Source organism: Hyperolius riggenbachi, chromosome 1 (genome assembly GCF_040937935.1).
Source record: "Hyperolius riggenbachi isolate aHypRig1 chromosome 1, aHypRig1.pri, whole genome shotgun sequence".
In the NCBI taxonomy this organism is placed as follows: Eukaryota; Metazoa; Chordata; class Amphibia; order Anura; family Hyperoliidae; genus Hyperolius; species Hyperolius riggenbachi.
In genome coordinates this window covers 297,736,755-297,763,158 of record NC_090646.1, presented here as the reverse complement: position 1 = coordinate 297,763,158, position 26,404 = coordinate 297,736,755, and the positions used below count along the sequence as shown (strand labels likewise).

At 45.5% G+C, this 26,404-nt stretch overlaps 1 protein-coding gene across 1 annotated transcript in view; it reads left to right on the top strand.

Annotated features, from left to right (window-relative positions):
• Positions 1–26,404, top strand: part of LOC137508524 (A disintegrin and metalloproteinase with thrombospondin motifs 10-like) — a 157,238-nt gene that overhangs the window by 101,545 nt on the left and 29,289 nt on the right. The window contains exons 5-8 of the mRNA XM_068233763.1: positions 10,081–10,234; positions 15,411–15,628; positions 15,747–15,830; positions 22,509–22,648. Of these exons, the coding sequence (XP_068089864.1) occupies positions 10,081–10,234; positions 15,411–15,628; positions 15,747–15,830; positions 22,509–22,648 (596 nt within the window). The remainder of the gene's footprint in view (positions 1–10,080; positions 10,235–15,410; positions 15,629–15,746; positions 15,831–22,508; positions 22,649–26,404) is intronic.

The window sequence follows — 26,404 nt, the reverse complement described above, 5'->3', positions numbered from 1 at the left end:
GCCATTTGTCTGTGGGTTTAGCTTTGGGTAGGCAGGCAGGGTAGTTCGCGCTCCAGCCACGCTAGCCAGGGTCCCCCCCAGTCATTGTGTGTCACTGCTGGGAACAGTAGTACACCGCTCGTTCAGCCACACTATATAGCATTCTGTGTACTGTTCTGTGTCTGCTGGGAACAGTAGTACACCGCTCGTTCAGCCACACTATATAGCATTCTGTGTACTGTTCTGTGTCTGCTGGGAACAGTAGTACACCGCTCGTTCAGCCACACTATATAGCATTCTGTGTACTGTTCTGTGTCTGCTGGGAACAGTAGTACACCGCTCGTTCAGCCACACTATATAGCATTCTGTGTACTGTTCTGTGTCTGCTGGGAACAGTGGTACACCGCTCGTTCAGCCACACTATATAGCATTCTGTGTACTGTTCTGTGTCTGCTGGGAACAGTAGTACACCGCTCGTTCAGCCACACTATATAGCATTCTGTGTACTGTTCTGTGTCTGCTGGGAACAGTAGTACACCGCTCGTTCAGCCACACTATATAGCATTCTGTGTACTGTTCTGTGTCTGCTGGGAACAGTAGTACACCGCTCGTTCAGCCACACTATATAGCATTCTGTGTACTGTTCTGTGTCTGCTGGGAACAGTAGTACACCGCTCGTTCAGCCACACTATATAGCATTCTGTGTACTGTTCTGTGTCTGCTGGGAACAGTAGTACACCGCTCGTTCAGCCACACTATATAGCATTCTGTGTACTGTTCTGTGTCTGCTGGGAATAGTGGTACACCGCTCGTTCAGCCACACTATATAGCATTCTGTGTACTGTTCTGTGTCTGCTGGGAACAGTAGTACACCGCTCGTTCAGCCACACTATATAGCATTCTGTGTACTGTTCTGTGTCTGCTGGGAATAGTGGTACACCGCTCGTTCAGCCACACTATATAGCATTCTGTGTACTGTTCTGTGTCTGCTGGGAACAGTAGTACACCGCTCGTTCAGCCACACTATATAGCATTCTGTGTACTGTTCTGTGTCTGCTGGGAACAGTAGTACACCGCTCGTTCAGCCACACTATATAGCATTCTGTGTACTGTTCTGTGTCTGCTGGGAACAGTAGTACACCGCTCGTTCAGCCACACTATATAGCATTCTGTGTACTGTTCTGTGTCTGCTGGGAACAGTAGTACACCGCTCGTTCAGCCACACTATATAGCATTCTGTGTACTGTTCTGTGTCTGCTGGGAATAGTGGTACACCGCTCGTTCAGCCACACTATATAGCATTCTGTGTACTGTTCTGTGTCTGCTGGGAACAGTAGTACACCGCTCGTTCAGCCACACTATATAGCATTCTGTGTACTGTTCTGTGTCTGCTGGGAACAGTAGTACACCGCTCGTTCAGCCACACTATATAGCATTCTGTGTACTGTTCTGTGTCTGCTGGGAATAGTGGTACACCGCTCGTTCAGCCACACTATATAGCATTCTGTGTACTGTTCTGTGTCTGCTGGGAACAGTGGTACACCGCTCGTTCAGCCACACTATATAGCATTCTGTGTACTGTTCTGTGTCTGCTGGGAACAGTAGTACACCGCTCGTTCAGCCACACTATATAGCATTCTGTGTACTGTTCTGTGTCTGCTGGGAACAGTAGTACACCGCTCGTTCAGCCACACTATATAGCATTCTGTGTACTGTTCTGTGTCTGCTGGGAACAGTAGTACACCGCTCGTTCAGCCACACTATATAGCATTCTGTGTACTGTTCTGTGTCTGCTGGGAATAGTGGTACACCGCTCGTTCAGCCACACTATATAGCATTCTGTGTACTGTTCTGTGTCTGCTGGGAATAGTGGTACACCGCTCGTTCGCCACTGTATAGCATTGTGCTCTGTGTCGCTGCTGGGAATAGTGGTACACCGCTCACCCGTCACTGTATAGCATTGTGCTCTGTGTCGCTGCTGGGAATAGTGGTACACCGCTCACCCGTCACTGTATAGCATTGTGCTCTGTGTCGCTGCTGGGAATAGTGGTACTGTATAGCATTTCTGTACTGCCACTGTACTGCTGCCAGTCAGCGTGTACTGTAAGGATAAGTGAAATGAGGAAGAAATCCGGTGAAAGAGGGAGGGGCAAGGGAAGAGGTGTTTCCCCTGACGGTTCACGTACAGGCCACAGGGGAGCACCCAAGAAAACCCACTCAATACCGCCCATGTTGTCCAGGACAACAACCCTCACAAATCCAAAAGAACAGGACCAGATAATTACTTGGATGACCTCTCAAGCGTCCAGCAGTGGGTTAAGCAGCACCAGCACATCACGCACGAGGTCCGAGTCCTCAGCCAGTTACAAGGAGCCAGTGGGCACAAAGCTGACACAACCGGCAGCGACACCACGCACACAACTGCCAGATAACCAGTCCGATGAATTACCTCAGGACACAATGGGGTATTCGCAGGAGCTATTCCCAGCCCAACAAACTTCCACCTTTCAAAGGTCAATGGAGGAACAGCCAGAAATGTTGTGCCTGGATTCACAACCGTTAACTGTGGGAAATGCACCGCGCACTGAAATACAAGGCGAGTCCGAAGAGGACTCGGAAACCCAAATCCCAGAGCAATTTGGGCAGGAGGGGTTGCAATTGCAGGAGGTCGGCCGACAAGATCTGGAAGACGACGTTGGAGTGTGCTGCGCAGAGGTTGTTGTGGGGAGCTCTACTCCACGGCGGTGGCCCACAATGACATATGACGAGTTTGAGGAGATGGAAGAGGAGGGTATGGACAATGTGGACAGAGACCCAGATTTTGTTTGTGAACGAGAACATCGCCGTCGTAGCAGCAGCACAGATGAGTCTGTTGAAGAACACACTGCTGCACGAGTTCGCCTTGTGCCACAAGGTAGGCGGCGCGCAATTTCAGGCACCACAAGCGTGGAAGTTCAAGTGAGAGGCAAAAGAGGAGCAAACAGAAATCGCCAGCAAGGAGGCAGGTGCTCCAAAGTCTGGGCTTTCTTTGAAGACTGCACTGAGGATGTTACCATGGCGATTTGCAAGGTGTGCAAGACCCGCCTGAGCAGGGGGAAAAATATTAACAACCTCTCCACCACCAGCATGAGCCGTCACATGCTATCCAAACATCCCACTCTTTGGGCAAACGCGTCAGGACAGGGTACCAGAAACAACACTGCCTCCCTTGGGTTCACCAGACTCACCACCAGACCCGCCTCAGCAGCAGCAGTAGCCCAGCCATTGCGTGGTTCACAACATTCACAAACATCAGACGACGCTGACACTGTCACTTTCCGGAGTAGTGCTCTTGAGGTCTCCCAGTGTTCATCAAACACAACAACCAACAGCCCTTCCGTGTGCAGCGCTACGGTTCAGTTGTCTGTGTCGGAGATGTTTGAGCGCAAGAGGAAATTGCCAGCAAATGACCCCCGGGCCGTGGCAGTAACAGCCAGCATAGCCAAGCTTCTGGCCTGCGAAATGCTGCCATATCGATTGGTGGAGACAAACAGCTTCAAGGGCATGATGTCAGTGGCCATCCCACGTTACGTGGTTCCCAGCCGCTACCACTTTGCACGCTCTGCAGTGCCTGAGTTGCATGAGCACGTGGTCAGCAAAATAACCCGAAGCTTGAAGAATGCCGTTGCCTGCAAGGTTCACCTCACCACTGACACCTGGACGAGTGCGTTCGGCCAGGGTCGATACATCTCCCTTACCGCGCACTGGGTGAACCTTGTGGAGCCTGGCAGCGATTCCTCACCTGCTACGGCACGGGTGTTGCCCACGCCACAAACAGCTGCACCGCCGTCCCTCCCACTGGATAACAGCAGCACCTACCTCTCTGACTCCTTCTCCTCCAACGCATCTCAAAGCTGTACCTCATCCGGAAACGCTAACCCAGCAGCAGTAGGATCGTGGAAGCAGTGCAGCACAGCTGTTGGCATGCGTCAGCAAGCGTTGCTGAAGCTAATCTGCCTTGGGGATAAGCAGCACACAGGGGAGGAAATTTGGAGGGGAATAAAGGAACAGACGGATTTGTGGCTGGCACCGCTGGACCTGAAACCGGGCATGGTTGTGTGTGATAATGGGAGTAATCTCATTCGCGCTTTAAGGTTGGCTAAGCTGACACACATCCCTTGCCTGGCGCACGTGATGAACCTAGTAGTTCAGCGGTTCCTGAGGACATACCCAGGCGTGCCCGATCTGCTGTTGAAGGTGCGTCGAGTGTCCAAACATTGTAGAAATTCCAGTACTGCTTCGGGGGCACTCGCCAAGATGCAGGAGCGCTTCAATCTCCCCCACCATCGCTTGCTGTGTGATGTCCCTACGCGCTGGAATTCTACGCTGCACATGCTAGCCCGCTTTTGCGAGCAGAAGAGTGCAGTGGTCCAGTACATGACGGCGCAGTACCGAGGCGCATCCGGCCAGCTGCCAAGCTTCTGTGGATCCGATTGGGCCAACATGTTGGATCTCTGCCAAGTCCTCCAAAATTTTGAGCAATCCACGTTGCTTGTGAGCAGTGACAACTCTTCAGTCAGCATTACCATACCACTGCTGTGTTTACTGAAGAGGTCGATGTTAAAAATCAAGGAAACAGCTGTCATGATGCAACTGGGGGAATCTGAAGGAGAAAACGATCAGCGTGATGGTACCAACATCAGGCCATCCGCCTCAGGGAACGCTGGCCCCAGCAGCTATGACGAAGAAGAGGAGGAGGAACAGCTGGAGTTGGAGCAGGAATTTCATGCCACCACTGACGAGGGCCAGAGCGGTGCACGTTGGACTTCCACAATTCAACGCGAATGGTCAGCAGAAGCAGACCAGGAGGAAGGTGACGACTATGATGCATCACAACAACTATCACAACGCTCACAAGAGGATGATGAGGATTCTGGTAGGACTCTGGCACACATGGCTCAATTCATGCTAGACTGCATTGAACGTGACCCACGCATTGTGCGCATTCTGGACAACACCAATTACTGGGTTTATACCCTTCTGGATCCACGGTACAAACACAATGTTCCAAAACTGCTTGAAGAAAGAGTCAGACAGGTCAAAATGGAAGAATACCAGCAGGCCCTTGTGGAGACTTTAGAGAGGAGATTGACATCCTCCCCCTCCTCTAGCCAGTTGTACGCAGACAGACTGACTTCCGCAAACCCAGGACGACCAGGAGGGCAGCAAACAACGCAAGCCGCAGCTAGTACCCAAAAGGGAATGGTATCGGCAGTGTCCTTGGAGTGGGAAAATTTTCTGACACCCATGCAGCCGCAGCCCACTGAACAGCAAGCGTGCAGATCCACCTCCAACACCGATCGCCTGGAGAAGATGGTCAAGGACTACATGTCAGATGGCGTAGCTGTGTCGAACCATCCATCTGCACCCTTCAACTATTGGGTATCGAAGCTAGACACCTGGCACGAACTGGCAATGTACGCAATAGAGGTGCTGGCTTGCCCGGCAGCCAGCGTTATGTCGGAACGCTGTTTCAGTGCTGCCGGAGGCATCGTCACAGATCGGCGTATCCGCCTCTCTACAGAAAATGCAGACCGTCTGACTCAAATTAAAATGAATCAATCCTGGATTGGAAATGACTACGCAACACTCCAGGACCCCAACCAAGTAACATGACCAATGAACATCTGGGATGGTGTTGCGTTTCCGGGCCCTGTTTATTGAACCTCTCATCTGTATTACATTTATGACTGCATGGCGGCAAAAAGCATTGCTGCTATATCCGCACGCTTTTTGTCCACATGCAAGGCCTGGGTTGTTGTGTCTCACAAAGCGTGGCCTTCTCCTCCTGTGCCTGCTCCTGTTCCATCACGTCTGCTGCTGCTGGGTTAGCGTTGCCGCGTGGTCCCTGTTTATTGAACCACTTATCTTTATTACATTTATGACTGCATGGCGGTACAAAGCATGCTATCCGCACGCTTCTTGCCCTCATGCAAGGCCTGGGTTGTTGTGTCTCACAAAGCGTGGCCTTCTCCTCCTGCGCCTGCTCCTGTTCCATCACGTCTGCTGCTGCTGGGTTAGCGTTGCCGCGTGGTCCCTGTTTATTGAACCACTTATCTTTATTACATTTATGACTGCATGGCGGTACAAAGCATGCTATCCGCACGCTTCTTGCCCTCATGCAAGGCCTGGGTTGTTGTGTCTCACAAAGCGTGGCCTTCTCCTCCTGCGCCTGCTCCTGTTCCATCACGTCTGCTGCTGCTGGGTTAGCGTTGCCGCGTGGTCCCTGTTTATTGAACCACTTATCTTTATTACATTTATGACTGCATGGCGGTACAAAGCATGCTATCCGCACGCTTCTTGCCCTCATGCAAGGCCTGGGTTGTTGTGTCTCACAAAGCGTGGCCTTCTCCTCCTGCGCCTCCTCCTGTTCCATCACGTCTGCTGCTGCTGGGTTAGCGTTGCCGCGTGGTCCCTGTTTATTGAACCACTTATCTTTATTACATTTATGACTGCATGGCGGTACAAAGCATGCTATCCGCACGCTTCTTGCCCTCATGCAAGGCCTGGGTTGTTGTGTCTCACAAAGCGTGGCCTTCTCCTCCTCCTGCGCCACCCTCCTCCTGTTCCATCACGTGTGCTGCTGCTGGGTTAGCGTTACCGGTCCCTTTTCCTGGAACCTCTTATATGTATTACATTTATGACTGCATGCCGACAAAAAACATGTTACCTGTGCAAAGAAAACAGACATTTCCCGCATTTAAAAGACAGTTTTCCCTTTGAAACTTTAAAATCGATTTTCTCAAAAACTATAAGCTCTTTTTGCTAATTTTTTTTTCCTCTTGTACCCACTCCCAAGGTGCACATACCCTGTAAATTTGGGGTATGTAGCATGTAAGGAGGCTTTACAAACCACAAAAGTTCGGGTCCCCATTGACTTCCATTATGTTCGGAGTTCGGGTCGAACACCCGAACATCGCGGCCATGTTCGGCCTGTTCGGCCCGAACCCGAACATCTAGATGTTCGCCCAACACTAGAGCCAAGTAATATCTGACATGTTAGAATCCAGAGTATCCACAACTTTATTATGCTCTGTGGTGAGTTGAAACAGACCATCCTCACTTTGACAGTAAAACACATTAAAGGACCACTCAAGTGAAAAAAATATGCAGTTAAAATCTGATAGAACCGACAGGTTTTGGATTAGTCAATCTCCTCATGGGGGATTCTCAGGGTTTTCGTTGTTTTCAACAGCATTTCCTACTCGGCAGTTTAACTGCCAGGATAGTAAGATACCAGCCAGCCTCCCTACTTACTTGCACACCATTTTGTCAGTAAGGGCCCTTTTCCACTAGCAGTCGCTAGCGTTCACGCTGAACGCTAGCGACTGCTGAATCTCAAAGCTAAAAAATTACCGGCGATTTCCCGACGTTTGCGGCCGCGATTTTGCTATGCTATACACTGCATAGCAAAATCGCGGCAAATATCGCTCCGCGCCGCGATCGCGTTTCAGGCAAAAACGAATCGCGGTAGGGTATTTCCTATGTTATTTAGCAAACCTTAGCCATTGTAAAATCGCTAGCGGTTTGCGATTTTGCGATCCCGCTAGCGCAAACACGCTAGTGGAAAAGGGCCCTTAGAGTTAGCAACTGCTGTTCAGGAAATGCTTTTGAGAACAAGGAAAACCCTTAGAATCCCCCATGAGGAAATGAAACCTGTCGGTTCTGTCAGATTTTAACTGCTTACTTTTTTTCACTGGAGTGGTCCTTTAAGTAAAGTAAAGAAGATATTCCTTGTTTTCTATCCTAGAGAAAAAAATGGATCTAGCTGGAAAATGATACCATCTGTAGAAATTAGGTATTATTATTTTACTAAGGCACAACAGAAACAGGGAAGGCTTTTCTTCCTTTTGGATAGAAGCTGTATTGAAAAAAAGAAGCAAAAGCAGTAAGCTGTAGATGTATGCTTATTTCAATATTAGTTGGAGATGATGGGCATTGGGGACAGGGGTGCCATATGCAATTCACTTTTTCTCCTGAATTTTCTCCTAAGAGATAATCTTTCATCCTGTATTAAAAGGCTGTTCTAAGCTTAGTTCTCAAGTTGAAAAACTACTACCCAAATCATTTTGAGTACTTTCTTGCTTGCTTGGGATTTAAAATGCATTTTAATTACAAGTTGTGAAAATATCACCTAGGAGAAAACTCAGGTGAAAAAGTGAATTGCATATAATTGCCAATATGTCTTCTGTTTAAAATAACTTTTCAGCACTTTGCAACTAAAAAGTACCAAAAATTAGGTGAAAAGCTACTGTCAAAATAATTGTGTATTTTCTTGCCTGCTGGTGGTTTCAAGTGTATTTGAAGTGAAAAAAGTGCCCCTAGGGGGTACTTTCCTTGGGAGGGGGAAGCCTCTGGATCCTAAAGAGTCTTCCCCATCCTCCTCAGCAGAGGCGATCCTGCACCAGCACCCCTTAAAATCAGCTTGTCACCACTTGTTGTCGCTGTGCGCATGCACAATAGCAGCTTTGCGACAACAATAACAATGCAGTGGCCTGCCTGCACAGGCGAGCCAGCAGCTTTCCGCTCAGGCTTCGCCAAAAGTAGCCAAGCTCAATCAGGTCCTCGCTACTGCACAGGCTTGAGCCGCCGCAATAGAGTGGACCCGATCCTGCTTGGCTATTTCCACCAGAGCCCAAGCGGAAAGGCACTAGTGCAGCTGCGCTAGCAGGCCATTGTATTGTTGTTGTTGATTGTGTGGGGGCTCTCTGGATAGGGCTGGCTGAGGAGGATGTGGAAAGCCTCATTAGGATCCAGAGACTTCCCCCCCTCCTTAGGTAAGTATCAGTTTTTATAATATACAAAGTGACAGGTGTTCTTTAAAAGGTGTAAATATCACCTAGAAGAAAACTTATGCTGGGAAAACACGATGAAACTTCCAGGCCGATCGATGGGAATCGAATTATTATTTCCAACCTGTCCGATCTGTTTCTGATTGATTAAAGGAATTGATTTTGCAAAGTTATAATTGCATTGTGTGTTCCCAGCATAAGCAGAAAAAGTGAATTGCATAAAGGCTAGTATCTTTCTGGTTCTGCCTTTATCACAAACATTACAAAACTAAGCATGACTATAGAAATATTCATTCTATCACATCTTTATCTGTAATGTAGAGTAAGCAGGGGAGGACTGGCCAGGGGGGAAGGGGGGAGATTTCCCCCCAGGCTGCCTCTCATTTAATGATTTAGGGCTGGTACAATGCCTGGGGCATTCAGGTTTTTGTATAAGGTAATGTGAACCACTAGGCTGGCTGAGGGAAATAAATGCCCAATTACAGAGCAATTAGAGGACGGGCAAACTGGTAAATATACACAGCATGATGCAGAGCAGAGGCTTGCCTACAGGGTCCATGGGAAAAAAATATGTCTGGTCTCTCACCATTGTTAACTGCATGTGCACAGCTACATAAGATATTGTCTAGACTAAAAAGTTTTTTACAGTCCCTAGACTCCTGAAGGGCTGTTTACAAGACAGTCCCTAGACTCCAGGAGGGCTGCTGGCAGACAGTCCCTAGACTCCAGAAGGGCTGCTTGCAGGACTTGTGTGAGAGATGAAAACCCTGGCCGTTGTAACTCAAAATGTATTATGTGCCCCCGATGCAAGTGCATTTATACTTTACCTGTCATTCTGTCCCTCGAGTGTCCTTGCTGTATTTACCACGTGACTACCAGAATATATGTGGTGTCATTTGGGCTGGGGCTTCTGTAAAGGGGCCTCTAGTTTGTGTTTTCCCCCAGGCCAAAAGGTCCCAGTCCTCCCCTGAGAGTAAGTGTAGAAACTAGTCAGATACAGAGTTAGGAACTCAGATGCAGCAATTATGCTACCTTTGAGAACTAAGCTCTAGAACAGATATAAGGAGCTGGTCGGTGAATCAGTTTACAATTTCTCCCATCTAAAAAAAAGAAAGAAAAATATAAACCATCTTACTGATTTTGGGTTGACCTATTTTTGATGCATAATTTCATCCCATGCAAGATAAAACAAGCATGTCTATTAAGTTCATGAAGTAATGTTTAACTATCATATGCCTTTTCTGATAATATTTCCTGTCTTTCAAATCAGCTAGGAGTGATAGTGTCAGGGGATGATGAATATCTCATTGAACCACTACCTCATGGTGGACTTTATAATAAGACCAACAAGGGTACCCCTCATGTGGTGTACAAGCGCTCTTCATTGCAACGACAGTATCTCGACGCTGCTTGTGGTGTTATAGGTAAGCTCCAAATCTAAGACTTCTCTTATGCAGCCAAAGTGCATGCAAAAAATATACACAGAACATAAAATACAAATGATTTCCTTTTATTACTTACAGCTGTATCAGATATCACATATGTAATGGGATGATATGTAATGGGAACATAAGAACTCAGTATTAAAGAACAACTATCAGGGGCGTAACTATATACCCTGAAAGGGATGCAGCAGCAGGGGGGCCCAAAAGCCACAGGGGGCCCTGTCCTGAGAGGCTGACAACTAAGGGCGAGGCAAGAAAAAAACTGCTCTCTGCACAGTTGTTCTAATGAGTGTATCTGCTCAGCCACTGATAAGGAATAATACAATGTTTTTGCAGACAAAGATTTGTAGACAGTCCCTAGTCAGTATGTAGTAGGCTCTTCTGTACAGCACCCATCCCTCAACCTCTCTACCCCTCCCCAAGTGTACTGTACTGTAGTAATGCTGGAGAAGTCTGCAGAGCCAATTCTGCTCCATCAGAGATGGACAGAGTGAGTGTGATAAGCTGAGGCTGGGAGCACACTGGTCTGTCAGTTTTCTGTTTGCATTTTCTGTACACCATGTGTGTCTGTATGCGTGAAAACATGCATGTTTTATCACAGAAGCCAATGTAATTGATAGGGAAAATTCTCCCATGGCTTCACTGCTGGGGTGGGGGGTTAGTGGTGTTTGGCGAGAGGGGGCCCCATCCAAAGTTTTGCAGGGGGGCCCAGCGATTTCTAGTTACGCCCCTGACAACTATCGTGAAAAATCATAACATTTTAAATACATGCAAACACATACAAATGCAAAGTATATTTCTTTCAGAGTAAAATTACTTTTTTCCTATATTGCTGTCACAGTAGGTAGTAGAAATCTGACAGAACCAACAGGTTTTAGCCTAGCCCATCTCCTCAAGGGGGATTCTCAGGGTTTGGGTTATTTTCAAAACCACTTAGCGAATGGCAGTTGCTCCAACCAACTGCCAAAAAAAGTGCAGAGTGAGCACGCAGGTTGGCCAGCATCTTTGTATAAATCCTTTTCAGGGAGTGTCTTTATAAAGAATAAAAGCAATGCTGAGAATCCCCCATGAAGAGATGGGCTAGCCCAAAACCTGTCGGTTCTGTCAGATTTCTACTACCTACTGTAAGTGAAAACAACAATAGGAGAAAAGTAATTTATAGCTCATTTTACTCTGTAAGAAATGTACTTCTTATTTGTATGTGTTAACGTGTTTTAAGTTTTATATTTTTCGTGATAGTGGTCCTTTAGGTGGAATGTCAACCAAAACATTTATTTCAGCTTTGGATACTAATAGGAAGTTTTAAACTTACTATCAGGTTTTTCTTTTTATCTGGATCTTGATTGTCAAGATTATTTTTCCAATGGACTCTGGTCACCGAAGATAAAAAGTGAGTGAATCTGTTAAATAACATGTGCAGAATCAAACCTTACAAATGTTATGACTTCTTTGAAACACTTCTAAAACAGCAGTTTTATTTCTGACTGTGCTTCCACTAAACAGTTTAAGGCCCGGTTCACACTTGCGGTGGCCCTCCGGAATCGCCGTGCCGGAGCCGCACCGCTTGCAGAACGGACGGAACGGACGCACGGCATAGCAATGAAAGCCTATGCGTCCGTTCACATGCGTCCGTTCTGCCGGACCGGATCCGGGCCGGATCCGGACTCCGGCCTCCGTTCCAACATGCGCTATTTTTTCATCCGGCTCCTCCGGCAGCCGTATCCGGGGCGGAGCCGGACTGCACCATCCGGCCAATACAAACCAATGGGAACCGGAGAGCGCACAACACACTGGCTGAGAAATCCGGATGTTCTACCCCACTTCCTATGGGGATTGTTGCGGCGATATTGGATGGGGACACATGGGCAAGCATTTTGGAGTGGAGCAGCACAGCTGGATCCGGATCCGGAGATGTTGGCAGCATGTCGGAGGTGGAGGTGAGTGCTAAACAGCAGAGGGCCTGATTCCACAGGTCCCCCTTCTGCTGACCTCCCAGACCCCAACATTTTTTTTGTTTTTAACGTTACTTTTGCCAAACGGATCCGGATCGCATCCTGATGGACACCTGATGCAACCTGACCGGATCCGGATCGGATCCGGATCAGAACCGTACGGTTCCGATCCGGATCCGGTCCGGATCCGGTCAGGTCATCCGGTCCGTTTGGCAAACAACCGCTAATGTGAACCGGGCCTTACTCAATTACTGCAATGTCACCAGTGATTATGGCACAATTTTAGCAATTTCAAATTGTTTGTGGGGAATGGGGAGGTGGTTCTGAATGGAATGCTGCCATCATGTATCAAACATTCCCAAGAGAGTAACTAAACATTTGGATACAAATCTTATATATATTCAACCCCATCAACCCAATATTTTTATGACAAGTAAATAAATAGCTAGTACTGTACAAAATGGATTTCCCTTTAATGCTAGGTACACACACTGCAATTTTCGTCGCCCTCTGGATACGGTATATTGACAATATTCTGGCATTATGGACTGGTACGGAGTTGGGAACATTCATTGATCGCCTCAATTAAAACCGTAAGAATATTAAACTTACTTTTGTAATGGGTGAAGAGATCTCTTTTTTTAGATCGCCTATTAAAGATTGAGGGGACAAGATTGGTTTTCTCGTCCTACCGCAAAGAAACTGCTGGTAATACAATACGCCATGCTGCCAGTCACCATCCACCTTTTCCTGAAGCGGGGCATCTCGTATGGGCAATTTCTCTGGTTGCGGAGGAATTTCTCATGCGATGAAGATTTTTGCAGAACGCGTTGAAGAGAGCATGGCGGATCAACCGTGAGGAACTATTGGCTCCAAGGGACAGGACACATGGAGAGGGGGGGGAGATTGTGTAATTACACAATATGGTGCCCACTGGGACAGATTGCGCACATTGCTCACAAAGTTTTGGCCTATTTTAACTGCATCCGAGAAAGTCGCTGAGATTGTTGGGCCCCGACCTTTGCTTACTGCGAGGAGGGCCCCCAATCTCAGAGACTGCTTGGTTCATACTCAGCTGCAGTCTAGACCAAGTACTTGGCTACAGGAGTGAATACCACATGGCATGTACAGGTGTGGAAAATGCAAATTATGTCCTGACTCCTTATTTTGATAGGACAAGTTCTTTTCAGGCTAGTACAGGTGAAGTCACATATGATATCAGAGCATTTATTAATTGCAATACAGAAAGGACAGTGTACATGATGGAGTGCCCTTGCTATCTGAAATATATTGGCAAGACCAGGCAACCTTTAAAGGAACGGGTGCTTGAGCATCTTGCGATAATTGTTGGCAGGGGCGCCGCCAGGCACCAAGCAGACCAAGCTGCCGCTTGGGGCCTCATGTTTTTAGGGGCCTCGGAGGCTCCGTGATGTCGTTGTGACATCACAATGTCCACCCTGGGCTGGCCGTGGCGTCTAATAGACGCCCCGCCAGCCAGTTCATAGCCCGCATCCCCGCCCCAGCCTGCAGAGTCTTCTGGCAGGCAGAGCAGGGCTACGGGAAGATGGGGTCCAAAGCCCTGTACTGTACTTTGTATCTCCAGTACAGCGCTTCGGGCACCATCTTCCCGTAGCCCTGCTATTCAATTCAGAGCGGGAGATTGGAGGAGCAATATCTCCGGGGAGCTGCGCGCCAGAGGCCGGCCAGGAGAGAAGACTTCTGTCAGGTGAGTAAATTCTTTTTTTTTTCTGCTGAAATTTGGCCCAAATTGCGTTTATTTTCTGCTGTAATGTGGCCCAAATTGCATTTATTTTCTGCTGAAATGTGGCCCAATTTGCGTTTGTTTTCTGCTGAAATTTTGCCCAAATTGCATTTGTTTTTTGCTGAAATGTGGCCCAATTTGCGTTTTTCTGCTGAAATGTTGCCAACATTGCGTTTATTTTCTGCTGAAATGTTTCCCACATTGCGTTTTTTTTTCTGGTGTCTGGGGGACTGGGAATTTTGTCAAAGTTGAGGGATGCATGGATTCCACTAAGTATCAGCAGATTCTGGAGACCAATGTCTAGGAATAAGTGACAAAGCTGAAGTTGTGCCGGGGCTGGATCTTTCAACAAGACAAGGACCCTAAACACTGCTCAAAATTCACTAAGGCATTCATGCAGAGGAACAAGTACAACGTTCTGGAATGGCCATCTCAGTCCCCAAACCTGAATATAATTAAAAATCTGTGGTGTGAGTTAAAGAGAGCTGTCCATGCCTGGAAGCCATCAGACATGATTGAACTGGAGATGTTTTGTAAAGGGGATGGTCCAAAACACCTTCAACCAGAATCCAGCCTCTCATTGGAACCTACAGGAAGCGGCTGTAATTTCTGCAAAAGGAGGATCTACAAAATATTGATTTCATTTCTTTGTTGTGGTGCCCAAATTTATGCACCTGCCTAATTTTGTTTAAACAATTATTGCACACTTTCTGTAAATCTAATAAACTTCATTTCACTTCTCAAATATCACTGTGTGCGTCTCCTATATGATATATTTAACTGACATTTATTATCGTAACAACCAACGACTTATACGGGAAAATCATAAAGATTAACAAGTTTGCCTAAACTTTCGCACTCCACTGTATGTGCGTATGTATATATATATATATATATATATATATATATATATATATATATATATATATTGCTAGTTATTTAATAAATCAACATAAAAAGTCAAGGTGATGTAAAACGTGCAGTACCACTTGGCATATCATTCCATCAAGTAAATTTTAGATTTACATGCAGTCAGAGGGGGCAAATGTTTTGTGCATAACAGCCATGGTCAGGAGCATTCTCAGGATGCGCAGGTCAGAAATTTGTAGCCGCTCATGCCCACAAGATGCTCCTGGCCGAGACTCCTGCATACAGCCATGGAAGGGCCCTTCAGCAGTGAACCGGGGGAGGAGGGAATAGCTCCAACACAGAGGGGAGGCCAGAAAAGCTGAAAAGCAACATTTTGGGGACATTACAAAAGCCCCCAGTATGACCACCCCATAGACTTTGATTGAGTTCAAGTGTGCTTCAATGTGCAGACTTTCTTTAGATTTTTCACAGTGTGTCATTTTCAATTTTACAGAATAATATCACTTTAGGAAATTTTCTTTTGATATTTTATGATGAAGTCCAAAAAATGCTTGTATTTGCTTTGACACAGATGATAAATCTTGGAAGGACCGTCACTGGTGGCTCAGAAATCCAAGACCTCCTCCTTTGCGACCAACAACCAATCACTCACAGCGTGTCCCTCTACCACTTAAAAGATCAGTGAGTGCTGAGAGATATGTAGAGACTTTAGTGGTAGCTGACAAAATGATGATTGGTTATCATGGAAGAAGAGACATTGAACAATATATACTGGCTATTATGAATATTGTAAGTATTACTATGCACATTATGTTTTATATTTCATACAAACAGAAATACATGTATACACTTCTTTCACATTCTCAGTAATTTTAAGACTGATCTTTTTTTGTTTCCTGGAGGTCAGGTTGCCAAACTTTTCCAGGACTCAAGTCTGGGGAACATTGTAAACATCTTGGTGACAAGACTAATCCTGTTAACTGAAGATCAGGTGATTGCAAACATTAATAATACATCCACTTAAGCACTTTCTTAATTACTGTTCTTGTTTGTTCCTTTTTGTTTAATTTTTGCTTTTATAAACTTTAACTTCTTTTTCCAGGTAGAGCCTTAATTATAGTTTAAGCTGTTAATAACCTGAGGCGTGAGATCTGACAAACTATATTCCAAGCTGGTTATTACAAATATTTTTTTTTCTACATTAACTGCTATGCAAATATTCATCTTATAAACAACCAAAGACTAATTCCAGAAATATTAGAGACAATGTTATTACACCACCCCATGCTCAGTGTGTAGATACATTAGTCCTTCTGCAAAAGCGTTTTGTCGAATATCTTGTGCTGAAACTTAGCAGTGGTCATATGACTGTGCCCAACTCCCTTTTTTAGCCCTCGAGTGTAAGGCAAGGAATTTCACTGCAATAATCCCGAGGCCTGTCCTATCCTATAGAGTGCTGCATAGAGGTTAGTTGCACTGCATCTTTCAACGGGAATCAGTCCTCCTTTCCTGCCTGATATAGCTAGGTGAGAGGGTGCTTGGTGTTGTCAAATTAGTGTCTTTATAAGATGCTGGCCAAAAATGCTGAGCTTCACATCCACAAGAATGTGAATTTGCGGTGAGCTTTGTGCATCCCAGTTTGCCATTTGCATGGACTTATGGGCATGGGTGAAGCTTGACCTTTATCATTTCAATGAGAAAGGTTCGCACACCTGGTTCACACACCTGCCATGCAGGTACAAAGTATAAGTAGCAAATGGGTGCAAAAAGTCAGTAAACCGGACCAAATCAATAGCCCTACATATACATGAAAAAATAAAATGACTTGAACACCAACACTGAGATCAAATTGCATAAAGTTTTGTATTTGAAAAAGTGAGCAAAGTTTGGCTTGAGCCACAAATATAGAAAGTATTACAGCTTGAGTATACACAAATAATGGGAGCAAATCATGTGCCCCATGGGATAATAAACCTCGTCTATTAGCTATAAGCTAAAGAGTGCTGAACAACAGTTATCCATTTGTATAATAAACATTTGTATAATAAACAACAAACAGTCAGTAGCCAGAGTGAACAAAGGATAAATAGTGTACAAGGTTATCCCTGAGGGGTTAATACCCTGACAGCGCCGTTTCGGGGGTTTCCCTTCGTCAGAAGGTATATGCCTGGGCTCCTTGGATGGCTGCTGTAATCCAGAGTGGCAAAAAGATACAATATATACCTAGCTTAATGGTGGCACGCCCGCTCCGGACACTTGGGCCGGCCCGACTGGCGCCGATGACGTCACGCAGACGTCATGACGTCACTTCCGGAATCACCTGTCCCCGCTCTGTGCCGTCAACCATAACAGAGCAGCGTGAGCCAGCCCCGACATGGCCGCCGCGCATGCGTGGGCGGAGACAGGAGTACGGGTACGCGAGAAGAGATAAAGCATACAGAATTAGCATAAACAGAAGTCCGTAGGCGGGTCTTTGACATTGTTACAAGCGTGTCCATTTGGAGCATAGGGCAGCGCCACCTAGAGGATAAATAAAATAGTGCAATTAGATAATTATATACGCAGCTCATGTTTAAAGAAAGAACATGAGCTGCGTATATAATTATCTAATTGCACTATTTTATTTATCCTCTAGGTGGCGCTGCCCTATGCTCCAAATGGACACGCTTGCAACAATGTCAAAGACCCGCCTACGGACTTCTGTTTATGCTAATTCTGTATGCTTTATCTCTTCTCGCGTACCCGGACTCCTGTCTCCGCCCACGCATGTGCGGCGGCCATGTCGGGGCTGGCTCACGCTGCTCTGTTATGGTTGGCGGCGCAGAGCGGGGACAGGTGATTCCGGAAGTGACGTTTGCCGCGTGACGTCATCGGCGCCTGTCGGGCCGGCCCAAGTGTCCGGAGCGGGCGTGCCACCATTAAGCTAGGTATATATTGTATCTTTTTGCCACTCTGGATTACAGTAGCCATCCAAGGAGCCCAGGCATATACCCTCTGATGAAGGGAAACCCCCTGAAACGGCGCTGTCAGGGTATTAACCCCTCAGGGATAACCTTGTACACTATTTATCCTTTGTTCACTCTGGCTACTGACTGTTTGTTGTTTATTATACAAATGTTTATTATACAAATGGATAACTATTGTTCAGCACTCTTTAGCTTATAGGTAATAGACGAGGTTTATTATCCCATGGGGTACATGATTTGCTCCCATTATTTGTGTATACTCAAGCTGTAATACTTTGTATATTTGTGGCTCAAGCCAAACTTTGCTCACTTTTTTTTTTAAATACAAAACTTTATGCAATTTGATCTCAGTGTTGGTGTGCAAGTCATTTTATTTTTTCATGAAGCTTGACCTTTAATCATGGTCAGCAATAATAGAATGGGAAATAGGTGGGTCTTTCCTAAATGTCAGTGACCTTAGTAAAAGAAAACTCTGTGTCCCAGCAAACATGTTTTCAATGTGTTGGAGTACAGGGAAAGTCAAACTGACTAAACAGGTAGATAAGGTGCAAACATGTGGAGCAATGGGTTAGTGTACTATGCTGCACTGTGCTATTGTTTTGTGAATCACACTGTGCGAGCCCCAAAGTTTACTGTCAGTAATTAGACCCAGCAGTTATTTTTAGGACTACTATTTGCCTGTGTCTGCACCAACTCTGTTGCAATGTAGCTGAAAACGCTCCACCATTCCCAGCTTGTTGTCTCTCTTCGTTTTTGGTTTATTGGGGTCTTAAAGAGACTCCGTAACAAAAATTGCATCCTGTTTTTTATCATCCTACAAGTTCCAAAAGCTATTCTAATGTGTTCTGGCTTACTGCAGCACTTTCTACTATAACAGTCTCTGTAATAAATCAATGTATCTTTCCCCTGTCAGACTTGTCGGCCTGTGTCTGGAAGGCTGCCAAGTTCTTCAGTGTTGTGGTTCTGTGATGAATATCCCCCCTCCAGGATCCTCTCTGCACACTGCCTGTGTGTTATTTAGATTATGGCAGATTCTCTCTTCTCTCTTATCTTTTACAAGCTGGATAAATCGTCCTCTGAGCTGGCTGGGCTTTCACATACTGAGGATTACAGACAAGGGCAAAGCTGTTTGCAAGAAGAAAAGACCAGCCTGAAACTTCAGTGCATGAGAGCAGAAGGGGGAAATAAACACACAATGATCTCTTGAGATACAAAAGGAAGGGTGTATACAGCCTGCTTGTGTATGGATTTTTTTTCTATGTGTGGACATGCTGTACATCAACCTACGTCCTGTTTTGGTGGCCATTTTGTTTGTTTATAAACAAACTTTTTAAAACTGTTTTTAACCACTTTTAATGCGGCGGGGAGCGGCAAAATTGTGACAGAGGGTAATAGGAGATGTCCCCTAACGCACTGGTATGTTTACTTTTGTGCGATTTTAACAATACAGATTCTCTTTAAGTTTCTTTTATTTCTTTACACTCATGGCATAGCGCTGAGTAATATGTTGGTCGCTTTATAAATACAATAAATAAATAAAATAAATAGTGTTTCAGTAAAGCAATGTGCACCTAAGCACCACAATATCTGCTACCATAGCTGCTGCTTCAGGAAATATATGTCCTTAGTAAATTGTTCTAAATCCCTTCTTTTTATTTCACTGCCCATTATTGCTGAAACTAACCTGCACCATATCACTGTCCTTGAAAATTGTACTGTTCATACATACAGCTTCCAGGCTTCTTGGGTAGATTTGTAAAAAATCTTATGGAAAGCTCAACATCTAAGTAAAGCTACATACACACCTTTGGCCGGGGCAGCCGATAAGGACTGCCTTGGGTGAGAATCTAGCATGCGTATGGGACCCCCCCTTGATGTTACCTAAAGATCCAACATGCCAGATTTAAACAAAGCTTGAGTGACCCCCGAGGACATTCTTCTACCACTCACCCTACATGCCGAAATCCACTCCATCCTGCGCCGCACCTCCTCCTAGATCCATAGTAACAGATGCACCGCTAGTCCCAAACTGTAGCCTGCCTGAGGGATTGAGTCCCAATCCCTGTGAGCAACAGTAACTTGAAGTCTGTATGTAGCTTTATACCGTGTTTCCCCAAAAATAAGACACTGTTATTTTCAGAGGATGTCTTATTTTTGGGGGAAACACTGGTAGTTTTCCTATTTCCTTTCCTTGTGGCCAAATAGTAAAACTACACCCTAAAGCATTTTTCATATTCAAATACATTAGTTTGACACAAAAAATTAACTCATTACACCCCACACTCCCCAATTATTATTTTTTTTGTAATAAAAAAAAAATAAAAAAATGTACAATTTAAAAAAATACATGAATAGTTACCTTAGGGACTGAACTTTTTAAATATTAATGTCAAGACTGTATAACACTGTTACATTATAAACTATGGGCTTGTAATTGGGGATGAACGCAAAACTGAAAAAAAATGCACTATTATTTCCAAATAAAATATTGGCACCAAACATTGTGATAGGGACATAATTTAAATGGTTTTATAACCGGGACAAATGGGCAAATACATTTCATGGGTTTTAATTACAGTAGCATGCATTATTTAAAAACTATAATGGCCGAAAACTGAAAAATAATGCATTTTTTCCCACATTTTTTCCTATTTTCCCATTAAAACATATTTAGAATAAAATAATTCTTGGCATAATGTCCCACCTAAAGAAAGCCTAATTGGTGGCGAAAAAAACAAGGTATAGTTCATTTCATTAATGATAAAGTTATAGACGAATGAATGGAAGGAGCGCTGAAAGGTGAAAATTGCTCTGGTGCTCAAGGGGTAAAACCCCTCAGTGGTGAAGTGGTTAATAGCAAAAACTCTCTTGACTTGACTTGGTTATAAAGGTACTATTTATATTGCTGTGGTTGTTATTTTTGCTTTACTGTTTTGTGATTCACTATTGAAGAACAAGGCACAGCCAGGACATGTAAGAACACTTGCAGCGTGCATGTTTTTTATAGTCCAGTGTCATACTGTCTGTGCAAAGCACAGTCCAATTATTATTTTATTGTCTGCTCAATGATGCCTATACAGACATACATAAGGGGCCCATACACTTATACTATTTCCTGCCGAAATACAGCAGATTCGATCACTGGGTTCGAATCTGCTGTGAAATCGTTGCACAAACGCTGACCGAACGTTCGATTTCCGTCCAAAATCGATCGTTCCCGTCGATCTGTCTGCGCGGAAGATTTCGCTCGATCGGGAGTGCGTCGATGGCGGCGTTCGAATGTCTGATGACCAATGCTAGTGGTAATACATTACCTGTTCCGCCGGCGTGTGTCCCCACTGTCACCGCTGTTCCTTCTCCGCTGGGCTCCGGCTGGCTTCACTTCTTCCTGTCCTGACAGGAAGTTTAAACAGTAGAGCGCCCTCTACTGTTTAAAGTTACCCGGACAGGAAGTAAAGTGAAGCCGGAGCCCATAACGTAGAAGAAGACAGCGGAGACCGGGGGACTCACGCCAGCCCCGGATCAGGTAATGTATGCAGGGGGGGCGGCAGCTCCACAGATCGTGAATTGGTTTCATAGTGAAATCGATTCAAAATCTGTTTGCAGTGTAGGCAGCCAATAGATCCCTCTTTGATCAGATTTGATTCACGAGGGATCTATCTGCTGGTCGATCTGGTGGCAATAGACCAGTGTATGGCAGCCTATACTTAGCTTAAGCTAGAAGCACTTACAGTGCTTTGGGGAAGGAAAGAGAGAGATTCCCCTGTCTACTGAAATCCACCATCTAGATACAGCCGAGGATAGGAAATGCCTGTACAGACTGGTACCTTATCTGACTTGTAACACAGGACATACTGTAGGTAGCAGATGCTTTTGATTTCTGGCACAGGCAGAGATGGGAGCAAGTCTTGAGAAACAATTTTTGATGTTTACCTCCACCAAAGTTTTATTTGTGCAGTACAACTATTTACAATATATACAGTACATAAACATAAAACTTTGCCACTGGATGGGCTGCTAACTAAACGTGTGCCTGGTACACACCATGCAATTTCCCGTCCAATAGACAGGTTAAATTGATCTCGTTTTCCAATCACTTCTATACAAAATCAATCAGAAAAAGGATCGGAAATCAGATCAGACCTGTCGAAAATAATTGATATTACACATCTATATGATGGGAAATTGTACGACGACGAATTTAAAAAATCCTTTCAATACAAGTCTAATCCTTGTATTGGACAAGATAAACGCAAATAACAGTCCTTTGGGGCACAAATTACAAAAAAAAAAAACCTTTCCTTTTATGGTAAAAAAAAAAAATCTAAGAAATCTTGCTGTCTCTTCTTTTATAAAAAATAAGCCGAACACGTAAAAAAGACGGTGTCCTTGATTTAAGATACAGTATATCTCAGGTAAACAGGTGGATACAGTTTAGGAAGGAAGATGTGTTTTTTCTCAATATATTATAACTTATCTGACAAGCAGCACAGGGCTTTAAATAAAAAAAAAACTTTAGTGTGAGTAGAGATGCTACTTAAGTCCAGTACTTCAAACAAATGGTATTTGCAGCCTGGACATTCTTTGCACAATAAAAAGACTTGACAACTTCTTGTATCATTGTTCAGTGCAGCCAAACTTGCAGCCAAACTTGGAGCACAATAAAAAGACTTGACAACTTCTTATATCATTGTTCATTGCAGCCAAACTTGGAGATTAATCACCATGCGGGAAAGTCTCTTGATAGCTTCTGCAGGTGGCAAAAGTCTATCGTAAATCGAAATGGTAACGCAATCACAGAGAGTGGCATTGCCGACCATGACACAGCCGTCTTGATAACCAGGTACAGAAATATGAGTAGAATCTTCAATTCTAGTTGATATAAGTGTTTATTGCAAAAAAAAAAAAATCTCATGAATTGTCTGTTTCTTTTTTTGTTATCTTTAAAAAAATTAGTTGTTTAAATATTACTTTTCTTGTTCTGAGTGAAAAAGAAATAACTTATAGTGTACCCATAGGGTTCAATAGTGCTCCAAATAGATATTGCTTCAGTAGAGGGAAGCCTCTGAATAATCCAGAGGCTTTCCCCGGGCCCCGCCCCCCTCCACCTCACCATTCCAGCACTGGGAACCCTCTAAAACCTAATTGACAAGGGCTTGTTGAGGGAGCGCAACCACACTGTGTAGTCGCAGGAAAGCTACCCCCCTGCGCAGTACCACCGAGCTACTCGGGCTCGGCTTTTTCCACCTAGCATGAATGGCTCCATACTACTGCGTAGGCATGAGCCACTGTGACCGCACTCGTTCACGGAAGGAAGCGCAAACCATGAACTCAGCAAGAATCGGTGGTCAGAAGGATCCAGAGGCTTCCTTCTACCAAGTCAAATATCTGACTTTGCCTTGTTTTAAAGTCCAAAGTTTTCTTTAAAAATAAAATAGGCAGGAAAGCACACATTATTCAAGGGGCCAGCCAGTCAAGTCAGTTCATTTTGGCTCGGAGTTGTGCTATGCCTGATTTGGGTGCCACCATAGGCCATAATGTTAATTAAGGCTATAGCGGGGCAGGCAGAATTACAATTAAATCACTTTAATTTGGGTGTCAGCAATTGCCATACCCTGAATAACGTGGGCAAAAGAAATAGTTTGATAATCAGTCGGGGAATATTTTTGATATTACCTAGTGCATGGTAGAGATGTCGCGAACCTCCGATTTTTGGTTCGCGAATCGGGTTTGCGAACTACCGCAGAAGGTTCGGTTCGCGGAAAAGTTCGCGAACCGCAATAGACTTCAATGGGGAGGCGAACTTTGAAAAATAGAAAAAATTATGCTGGCCACAAAAGTGATGGAAAAGATGTTTCAAGGGGTCTAACACCTGGAGGGGGGCATGGCGGAGTGGGATACATGCCAAAAGTCCCGGTGAAAAATCTGGATGTGACGCAAAGCAGCGTTTTAAGGGCAGAAATCACATTGAATGCTAAATTGCAGGCCTAACGTGCTTTCAAACATCTTGCATGTGTATACATCAAACAGGGAGTGTAATTAGAGTACTGCTTCACACTGACACACCAAACTCACTGTGTAACGCACCGCAAACAGCTGTTTGTGTAGTGACGGCCATGCTGGACTACTGCGCAACATGGCGTGATTGCTCTTCCTCACTCAGTGATGTCAGGTAATGTGTGACTTCCTTCTCAACTTTCCATGGCATTGTTAAAAAGCTTACGTTTTGTTTTTAATTTACATTTTCTACTTGCTGTGTACTTGTTCAGTACCGCTACAATGAGAATCCTGTGGAGGCGGGCAAGTCTGCCATTGTGACCCCGGGTAATGGCCGGGGAATGAGAGGTTTGAATCCGGTGTGGAGCCTGAGCAACGGCTACCACTACACATCCAAGGAGGGCAGCGGGCAGGCATGCACGCCCGCCCGCCCCGAGGTAGTGACCAAAAATAACAATACAGGAGGAGGACTTTCGAGGCCCTGCTGTGTAGTTCAAATGAATGTACTTTAAATCCTTTAACGAGAACCAGTTATGGCGGGCAAAGATGACACCACATTCCTTTCACGAGAATCATATGGAGGCGGGCAAGTCTGTCATTTGTGACTGCGGGTAATGGCTGGGGAATGAGGGATGGAATCCGGTGTGGAGCCTGAGAAACGGCTACCACTACACATCCAAGGAGGGCAGCAGGTAGGCATGCACGCCCGCCCCGAGGTAGTGACCAAAAATAACAATACAGGAGGCGGACTTTCGAGGCCCTGCTGTGTATTTGAAATGAATGTACCGTATTTTGCGGAATATAAGACGCTCCGGCATATAAGACGCACCTAGATTTAGAAGGCAAAAATCAGGAAAAAAAAAAAAACTAAACCTAGGTGCGTCTATGTTGCAGGGGTGTCTTATGGACCTTTAAACCCCCCAAAACTGTCTCTATCTAAGCTGAACTGCTCATCTACACTAAATCCTGCTACACTACACTTCACTTACCCCTGCTGCCCCCACCAACTACACTACACTACACTACACTACACGAACTAACCCCTGCAGCCAACCCAAACTACACTACACTTCACTAAGTAACCCCTGTAGAAACCCAAACTACACTACACTACTACACTACACTTCACTAACTAACCCCTGCAGCCAACCCAAACTACACTACACTACACTAACTAAATCCTGCACCCAACACAAACTACACTACACTTTGCCCCTGCAGCATCTCACCTGATCCTGCTGCCGCGATCCTGTCCTCCTCCGCCTGACTGCCGACTTCCAAGGGTCATCTGAGGGTCCCAACTGTGGTCATCTGAGGGTCCCAGCCATCCCATCCAGAATCCCGGCTCTTCAGTGTCCCAGTCGCCAGATCGTCTTCACTGCAGACAGCAGCCATGCGGTAATCACGCGCTGCTGCCTCGCCGACATCCTCCATGGTAACGGCGTCCTCTTCCTAGTTACGGTGCCCCCTTCTGTGTGACGAGCAGCGCATGTGCGCCTGACGTCATGCGTGACCCCGGCGCACGTGCGCCTGAAGTCATGCGTGACCCGGCGCACATGCGCCGCTCGTCACACAGAAGGGGGCACCGTAACTAGGAAGAAGACGCCGTTACCATGGAGGATGTCGGCGAGGCAGCAGCGCGTGATTACCGCATGGCTGCTGTCTGCAGTGAAGACGATCTGGCGACTGGGACACTGAAGAGCCGGGATTCTGGATGGGATGGCTGGGACCCTCAGATGACCACAGCTGGGACCCTCGGATGACCCTTGGAAGGCAGCAGTCAGACGGAGGAGGACAGGATCGCGGCTGCAGGAACCGGTAAGTATGTTTTGGGGCCCAAATACCGTACCTTTAGAATATAAGACGCACCCACTTTTTCCCCCTAGTTTTGGGGAAGAAAAAGTGCGTCTTATATTCCGAAAAATACGGTACTTTAAATCCTTTAACGAGAACCAGTTATGGCGGGCAAAGATGACACCACATTCCTTTCACGAGAATCATATGGAGGCGGGCAAGTCTGTCATTTGTGACCCCGGGTAATGGCCGGGGAATGAGGGATGGAATCCGGTGTGGAGCCTGAGAAACGGCTACCATTACACATCCAAGGAGGGCAGCAGGTAGGCATGCACGCCCGCCCCGAGGTAGTGACCAAAAATAACAATACAGGAGGCGGACTTTCGAGGCCCTGCTGTGTATTTGAAATGAATTAACTTTAAATCCTTTAACGGGAATCCGTTATGGAGGGCAAGTCTGCCATTGTCACCGCGGGGAATAAAGGTTGGATTGCGGCCCGAAGTGGGAGCCTGCTGAGACCCATGCTGTAGCTGCCCTGACCGTGCTTTGCAGACCAGGCATCTGTGGTCAGATGGACCCTTGAGCCAGCGGAAGACAAACCAAGTCGAAAGCATTTGCCAAGAATGTTTTACGGAGGGCAAGTTTTTTTGCCCTTTTTTTAAATTTTTTGAAAATGATAGATGGTTGTATTTTTAAATTGTTTGAAAGTTTAGATGGTTGTATTTTTAAATTGTTTGAAAGTTTAGATGGTTGTATTTTTAAATTGTTTGAAAGTTTAGATGGTTGTATTTTTAAATTGTTTAAAAGT